The sequence below is a fragment of the Vanellus vanellus genome (assembly GCF_965231255.1).
Source record: "Vanellus vanellus genome assembly, chromosome: 2".
Taxonomy (NCBI): Eukaryota; Metazoa; Chordata; class Aves; order Charadriiformes; family Charadriidae; genus Vanellus; species Vanellus vanellus.
The window spans coordinates 10,828,856-10,837,744 of NC_138906.1; the positions used below are offsets into that span (position 1 = coordinate 10,828,856).

The 8,889-nt window shown below is 44.3% G+C and overlaps 1 protein-coding gene across 1 annotated transcript in view; it reads left to right on the forward strand.

The window, feature by feature from the left end:
• DNAJB6 (DnaJ heat shock protein family (Hsp40) member B6) overlaps positions 1-7,875 on the forward strand; it is a 63,827-nt gene extending 55,952 nt beyond the window's left edge. Inside the window, exon 10 of the mRNA XM_082479340.1 lies at positions 6,251-7,875. Coding sequence (XP_082335466.1) covers positions 6,251-6,333 — 83 coding nt within the window. The 3' untranslated portion in view covers positions 6,334-7,875. The remainder of the gene's footprint in view (positions 1-6,250) is intronic.
• The last annotated feature ends 1,014 nt before the right edge of the window (positions 7,876-8,889 follow it).

Sequence of the window (8,889 nt, forward strand, 5' to 3'; positions counted from 1 at the left end):
AAAGCCCACTCGCTGCAGTGGAAAATAGTTGAGTTCCATGGCCTCAAGCCGGGCGCCGTTCCACCTCCAGTCGTTCCAGCGAGACTGCGCGGCGGTTTTAGACGTTGTCCCAGTTAGAGCACCTCAAGCGACTCCTCAGCTGTTAATGATTCACCTGCAGTGAAATGGTTTTCTGTTGCCAGCTCTAAGAGTGGGGTTTTTTGAGTTTTAATGTGAAAGTCCCTAGCAAATTTAAATGAAGGGAAAGGGAACGGGTTTCGTCCTGACTATGTGTTGGGGATCGCTCTGGAAGTGGCCGCCTCTCTCCGGCACCCAAGGAGAAAGGCTGGCCAACTCCTTTAGATTAGCAAGTGATATCCAGAGGCGAGATGAATCCTCTCCTTAGTCAGGATTTCCAGTCATTACAGTATGTTTTTAATAATAAAAAAAAAAAAAAGAAAAAAAAAGTTAAATTAGATTCTCCGTCTAACATTGGCGCTTTGCATTTGAGTAGAAATTTCTCTGGGTTTCATACTGTTCCTGGTTTCGTAACAGCCGTTAGAATAAAACTTGTGCTCTGAAGTCACTGCGTATCCCAAACAGCTCCACCCAAGTAATTTTTTAATAAGAATTCAGATACTATAAGCAATGCACTGCCCAATTGTGTGAGGTATGGCTGACTGGTGATATCCAAGCTGTACCAAAGTGGTATTAACGCCAGCAGAGACCTGGGGGTTACAGCCACTAATGGTAGGTGTAGTGGTAATCACCCTCAAAAAACTGCTTCTCTGGATTTGAAAGTTATGATCTTTATCTAGCAAGAATGGTTGAAATGTTTAATTGTTAAAATACTGAAAAATACATGATATGTAAGATCATTATTTGCGAGATAATATTGCAAGGTTTGCTCTTCCTTTTGAATGAAATAGCTTGCATTAACCTCAAACTTACAACATTAATAATTCATTTGTGCTCCATTTTCACCCACTGGCATCCCCAAAAAGGAAACCACTTTAGAAGAACTGGCTTAACTAACCTTGATCCTTTCCTGGCATGAATTCCTCTGCTGGAAAGTTGAGCTATTTGTACTTTATTACATCTTTAATGCAGTCCCCGTTCTTTTTACCAACATACGGTTTCCTGAATTATACATTACTAACTAGTAAATTCGATGTGCTTGGTTATCCAAACTAATTACCTTATAATTCTCTCACGGACTTGTATTTGGGCATGTAACGGAAAGAGAAAGGAAAGCAAAACCACTGTTTTCTGTGGAAATCTGATATGGGAGGCACGCTGGAGGTACGGAGATGGGAGGGAGTTCGCTCCCCCTTTGCTCCCCATCCTCTGGCCGTAACTGCGTGCGAGTGGGACGGGGTAACAGCCGTCCTCTCTCGGCGGGCAGAGGGTGGGAAGGTTGGCTGGTGGATTCGGAGGCTGGCCGGTTGCTCCCTGGCTTAGCCAGAGAGCGCTGCCTTCACGCATGGTTTTTTTGTCTGCTAGTACGAGAGCATCCCATTGCCCGCTGGCTTCCCATAGAAGGTGGCTTGGAAGCCCCTTGGGAAGGGCTTCCAAGGCTGCAGAGCCTTGCAAGCTTTTGCTTGCCGTGTGGGAGTAAAACCTTGGACTCCATTCAGTAATAGTATTACCTTAATTAATAGCAGGCAAGCAGGTTTTATCTGGCTTGGTATGTTCTTGTAGCAATTCTAGGCAGAATTGGTAACGAAAATAGTACGGTGAGCAAGCATGAAGGAAGGCCCCAGTAAGTTGCTAAAGCTTTTCAGTCCCCTAAAACATCAAAGTTGGAATTAGATCACTGGGTTGGCCAGTAAAACTGGAGAACTCACCCCTTGGATTTAGCAGTGCGGATAATTAAATAGTGGAGCGGCATACCTAGACGGGGTGGGATGTTTTGTCACCTCAGGTCTTTGCGCAAAGGCGGGTTCTCTCTCTGCGATGCTCTGTGGCATGAGCAGGAGCTGTGGATGCGGTGAGAGAATGAGTAGGTCAGATTGTGGTGTGTGCTGGGCAGCGGCTCAGGCTGAAAGGAGGGAATGTGAAAGTGCAGTGTAAAGCTGTAATTGTAAATTGAGTCACACGTATGAAATTATACTGAAGCTGTGTTCTGGGGTGAATTTTTATACTGGCGTATGCAAGCGTGGTCAGTCTAAAATAACAGATGGTGGCTGCAGCTCAGCAGTGAGCTAGCTACCTTTGAAAGAGCAGTTTATTGTTTTGACTAGAGAGGGATTTCTAAGAGCAGAAAATTAGAAAGCGCACTCCGAAACCCAGCGTGCACGCAGCCTGTGGCCCTGTTAAAGCTCTGTGTGCGTGCTGGAGCCACGACTGCTGTCATGCTTTTAAGGAGGGCAAAAGAACGGCCGCAATCTTAGCAAAAAGTTAGTAGATTTTGAAAACCATTTTCTCTGGGACTCGAGCAGAAAGCATGAATCCCTCCCACCCCCAACCTCAGTGCTTCAGAGCCTGAAAGTGGAAGTCGGTTCCTCCAAAGTCTTCACCTTTGCAGGAGGTCTTCTGTAAAAATCAGGCCATGGCCTTTATTACTGACTGATGTGGGTCAAGAAGCAGCAGTGCTGCATGTTAGTCATTGGTCGTGACCGAACACCTTGTTTCCTTCTGCTGACTCCTACGCTCTCCTGTGCTGGCCAGAGGAAGGTGGAGCAGACCCGTGGTTGCTCTCTGCATCCTGGTAGAGCGGGCAGATGCCAGGCAGGGCAGGAAGAAGTAGGATACCACGAATGGGTTGGGTAGGAGTGTTTTCCCCAGGACACTTGTCCCTTTGGATCAATCGCTCCATGTGCACACCTCCCTTGCAGTTGCCGCCCAAGAATGTGACCGGTTTCATAGTCAGTGACTGAAGAAACCCGTGACTTTGGGAGGTGCAGATGGCAGGAAAGTAGAAAGCCAGAAGGAAAGTCGATCTGGGACACAGCAGAGAGGGTTCTCAATTTGTTTTGGTCCTTGCTGAGTCCTTGCTGCTAAGCGTTGCTAGAAGTTGGCCTCGGCCTTCAGCAGCTTTATGAAAGCTGGAATAGCTTCTGTGCTCTTTATAGTTCTCCTGGAAGTAGAAGAGAAGGGGATGAAATGGAAAGAGTGGGTCAGCAAATGCCGTTTGTTTTAGACAAGAATTATCCAGGTTGTAAACCAGGTGTAGTTCCAAATGGTGTGGATTCTTGCTTCGTCCATCTCTGCTCCTGGCAGCTGACAAAAGAAAGAACATACCAAGTTAGGGTGATACCTATCTGCGTCTGAGTGAATCTGGTTTCCAAACGTCAAAGCTCGGGCAAGCTCTCAGCAACCTATTCTCCCTCCACCCTGTAATGCACTTCTGGAGTTTAGATGGCTAACGATTGCTTGTAAGGGTGGAAATTCGAAAAGCCCTTCTCCAAGGCCAGAACTGTTTGGCTGAAGCCAGTTTGGCCAGGCAGCAGCTATGGGAAGTTTCTACGACTGCTTTGTGATGGTGGTGACTCCCCGGGACACGGGTTCGCAGCAAATTAATCAGATGGTAACGGGGCTGCTGCTTTCTAATTCAGATTTTGTGCTCTTGTGACTTTGGGGATAGTCTTGTAACCAAGGCAGCTAAATATGCTTTTAATTACTGCTGGTTGAAGTGTTCGAGTGAAATAAGCACCAAAGGGTTACATCTTTAGCGTGCGATCTTTATTTTTACTAGGAGCTGCTTCACTCGTTTGGATCGGGTTTTTGGCCATTATCACCCAGCATAGCATCGCTGGCGCTAACAGATTGGCAAAGTTCGACCCATCCTTTCTTCTTTGGTGGGGGTAGAAAAGGAAATGGTCGAGAGTGAAATTATTTATCACAGCAGGCTCGAAAAAGAAAAGACCTGGCAGTTTTCTCTTGAGGAATACGCTGTATTTGTGCGTTATCTCCTACTTTGGCCAATCTGTTTCTGTGTGTCAGTGATAACACTTGAAAGATTTCCACTTTTCACCGTTATCATTCCGGAGGCTGGTAGGAGACTGTGTTGTCAAATGCCTAAATATCTTCATACCACATTATTTTAACATTTGAGTTGTTTCATTTATAAGACAATGAATTACGTGGCATTCATTTCAAGTCATAATTTACATTAACTCAGTATTTTTAAGGAGAGCTGCTAGAATTGCTTTCAAAAATCCAAACAGCTGAAGAAAATGGACTTGCAAAAAAATAAAAAGTATTATGATATAAAATAGTAGTATCAAAAGCAATCATGCCTGTATGTGGAAGCCTTTTAGAAATACTGACAGTGTTTTGAGAATGAAAAATGAGAAAATTATGAAGCTAATAACCTGTTAGGGTTTAATGATCCTTTCCCAAATATCTGTGTTAACGTTTCATAGTTATTACATGAACTAGTTCTGATCAGCTGATATGATGCTGTTTTTCCCTCCAGTAAAGGGAAGAATCCTTTGAATAACACCCTTCGGATGACTGATTCTCAAGAGTCAGCTCATCTCTTCCGCCTCCGTTGGCCTCTGTGGGAAAGCAGAGCTGCTTGAGCCCTTCTGGGATGTGTCCCCTACGGCAGTAAATTAAATGCCAACGATTCTATTTTTGACAATGTATAGGTGACCGAGGGGCTGACGTTGAAGTAAACTTCACGGATAGAGTTCTTCGTTAGGAGACGTTCACGCAGGGTCCCCGGGGACAGGACTGTAGCACAGGAGGTTGGCAGAGTGCGGGAAAAACACAGCGTCATCTGCAATTCTGCAAAGCACTGCCAGTTTTGCTCTTCCTTAAACAATAAAACTGGTTTCCACTCTAACTTTGCACAGGCTAATCGCTTGTGGCAGCATTTCTAAATAAATATCCTGCTTCTTGACTCAGATGATTGCAAAAGATGAAGTCACGCTGTTGGTACAGCGTAGGAGCCAGAATGATAACCTCAGAACAGTTTCCCTTTGCTACAAGGGAGTGTATTTCCTCTCACCCACAAGCTTTCGATAACGTCTCAAGTGATTTGAGCCCAAAGACTGTCTCGTGGTTCTCCCCAAGTCTTAAACTTAAACCGAAGAACTGCAGTTCTGCTGTGGGCACAACTCTAATTGCACTTGGGAGGAACTCTGATTTAGGAGCAAACTTAATTAGCCACAGCGTGGCTTCGTGCTCCTCTGACCTCCCACCACTTTCTTTTCCCCTCTTAATGTTGCTATTGGTGCTAAATTGATGGAGAACCGGGTGCGATGGTGACATGGCTTCCTCAGGGTCACATCTGCCTGCCTGCAGGCAGAATGGGGGAAAGGGGGAGATTTCAGACAGACCGAGCTGTGCCCTTCCTGGGCTGTTCCTCTGAGTCCCAGCCCTGCCTCTGAGCTGCCTTGGGGGGCTCCTCCGCTTGGCCCCCTTCACTGGACCGTTCTGGTTCCCAGTGGTAGAGCACCGCTGAGCTAAAAGCTATCTCGAAGCATCACAGAAGGATTATTTGAGGGAAATGTGTGCTACCTTTGAGTTTAGATTTAAGTGCACTTGGGTAGATGTGGTGTCGGTTCTGCACGGTTCACTGTCCATGCAAGTCTGCTAGCAAGCTGCGTTTTACTGCAAGTTTGGAGGAAAGAACGAGATGCAGAGCCAGAACTGGTTTTCACGCATCTTTGTTGGGGGGGAAAAAAATCCATTGGGTTGATGACCACATGGCTGGAAGCTTGTGCCTACTGAACCTGTAGCAAATAAGTGCTGCTTGAACTTAATACTTCCATGCACTATGGGAGCGGCAGTAGAATATAACCTGTGGTGCACAGTCAAGCATGAGCAGGCTGATGACCTGCATATAAAATGCATATTGGTAAACACTGATCACCTTCTTATTTACTCGGGATTCTCAGCTCTCCCTCGTCTTAAAATGGAAATGCAAATGTCGTGGTAACTCTGACTACTGCGAGCAGGAAATGCCAGTACTTAAATAGCTCCTGCTGTGTAAGTCTTACTTATTGCTTCCGTTTTGAAAATGATTCTGGTTTTGCATGTGCTCTAGTTTTGAAGCTTTTCCTGAATGGCTTTGAAGTCTTTTGAAAGTTCTCTAGATCTTTTCAAACTTCAAAGATTGATAGTGTTTTCTTTCTGTCCTGTGTAAGGGATTCAGTAGAGCTGATCATTTAAAAAAAAAAACAAACCCAAAAAACCCCCACATTAGAAAGCCAGACCTTTTCTTTAAGATTCCTTAAACCATTCAGAGAACATGTGCTTTTGCTAGAGGAAAAAGTCCATGAATGCTGTGAATAGTGTTTTACAAGCCATGTTTCCTCAGGACACAAAGAAGGCAGCAAGAGGAGGAAGCAGAAGCAGAGAGAGGAACAGAAGAAGAAGAAGTCAACCAAAGGGAGTTACTAAAATGGACTTCTCTGCTATGCCAATACCTTTATGATAATGACAACTTAATGTTACATTTGAGCACACCTCTTTTGTGTATATTTTTTGATTGTTCACACTGCTAGCAAGGAAGTGACTCATGTTTAAAACTGTACTAAAATTGCACTATGTTATTCTTTTTAGTTTCACGGAGTGGCTTTCTTGCCAGTCAGGTTAGGGAATTCGAACGAGGCTGATCTTGGGTAGAAGCGTGTTATGTTTGAAGATTGGAAAGCGTTACAGAATTTCGTACCTCTTCCTTCCCTGGGACTAAAATGACTCTAGTCTAGCGTTTGTTTATTTGTGTTGTGGGACATAAAGGGTTGTGCAAATGCCTGTTTATTTGGTCACTCTAGCATCAATATCAGGCCCGTTGAAAGAAGAGTCCTATTCACTCATGTCATTGGGAATGGGATTGAGACATGAGCTCTTATAGGGTAATTTATGCAAGCTTAATAAGTGACTTCTGTGGTTATTTTTTTTTCCCAAGCTGGGCAGCAAGTCCCTGCTATTAAAATGTTCACTCGTTTTAAATCGTATCATGAAGTTTTATCCTCTGATTTTAAGAAACTTAGTGTAATGATGGTCTCCTGTAAGCACTCCTACTGGTTTCCTTAAGCATAGTTGACTCCCGATGAATCATTTAGTGAAATCATTCCTTATTTTAAAAGTTTATTTTCAGAACCTAGAGACAAATGATCTAAGTGCTACTTTAAAACTGCTCTTTGTTTCTGCTGAGTAGGTTTTAGATAACAACCATTTTTTTCAGCATCCGTGTAAGATTTTATCAAGTTGTTTCTGCAAAGAACTTACACCTTTATGTATGAGAGCATTTTGCATTGGTTTTATTGCAGGACTAATTTTTTTTTTTTTTTTTTTTTTTTTTTTAGCTTGAAAAGATGTCTTTGATTTAAAAATATGTATTTTCTGGCAAGATTACTTCCTTGCTTCCCATACTTGTCTCATGTGCATGACACATTGCTTCTTTTAACATTTTAGTTTGTACAGAGACTTTCTGTTGCCATAAGCATTTACCTGCATGTTTCTTGTCAGTACGTTGCCTCCTCTTTTTAACCTCCAGGTAGGAGTTATCAGCTTATGGTTTTGTTTCGTTTCTTTTGTCTTCCTCTTGCCAATACGTTGTTGATGTAACAGACTTAAACCTGGCAATATTGAAAAGTCCACCGCTCCCGGAGAAACTCACTCATCCTAATGTTTAAAAGATGTAGGAATGCACGTAATGGTGTAAGGAAGAAGCTAAACAGAAAAACCAAGTCTGCATTCTAGCATGGTTTGATGTAACAAACTCTGGTGTCTCTGGTATCTGAACAGTTTAGCTTCAAATGCTTACGTTACCCAACGTAACCCTATGCAAACGTATAACCGTACACGAACTCTGTTAGGGTATTTAAATTACGGTTAATGTGAAATAAGACTGAGTACCGGTTTTCTGTCACTTAAGTACCACTTTCTTTTTGTTTTGTGCAGTGTTACTAATATTTAAAAATAAAGAAAATTCTCCTTTATACTTTGTCCTCTTGCACTGTACTGTAGACGGGAGCTGGCATCAGTTGTTCATGTTTAGTTTCCCTCAAAGTTTAGGCTGTAAGCACAAGGGGGAGAGTCTGCATTCACAAAACGCCCACCAGCGTACCGAGTTACTCCTTTTGCTAAATCGATGAGCAGGTCGATACAGTCCCTGTGTCAACTGGCTGATACTGGAACACGAGGGTTTGTTCTCACTGGAAACATCGCTGTAAGGAGGGTGTACCTTGCACGTTCGCCGTGCAAGGAACATTCACACTGGATAATACCCAACACGTTGAATTGCATCCCATTTAGTACACTTTGTGTACACTGGGAGAAGCCTCCCCCAGTACCTACCCAATTTTAAGCTATTAGTGCTCTTTATTTGTTGGGAAAATGGTGCGTGCTCTGGAAAAGCAGGAGAGGCGGAGGAAGGGAGAGGTGACACCGGCGTAGGGCTGGTCTGCCCCGGGCTGTGCCTGTGCTGTGAGCAGCCTCACGTCACAGGACGGAGCGGCTCCGGATCAAGAATGTGCCCTGAAGAGTTAGAGCAGACCGGGATTTGGTACATAAATATCTTCTTGACTCTGATCCCTGGGTTAGGCTTGAAGGAGGAGGATAAAGCATTAATTAGTTAGCAGACCTGAAGGCAGGCTCTAAATTAGTTAGGAAGCCCGTCTTACCGAGGGCATCCGTATGGCACTGGGAATGCGCTGGCAAGCTTGTGGCTGGGCTGCTATGCCCTGTGCTTCCTGCGGGGAGAAGCTCCTGGGAAACACAGTCCCCAGAGGAGGGAACCATGGGCATAAACTTCCCTGGAACTACCTAGAACCTGCCCAAACTTGTCCAGAAGTTAAGAAATGTGGGCCCGTGGCCATTGAGCCTAATTCCTTCCTTCAGCCTGATTATTTCTGGATTTTTAACTGAAAGGTGACTGCTTAACTGAGCACTGTGAAACGGGGTTGTCAGCCTGGTGTAGCGCCGTGCTCACGTGGCTACGGTGCTTGCAGG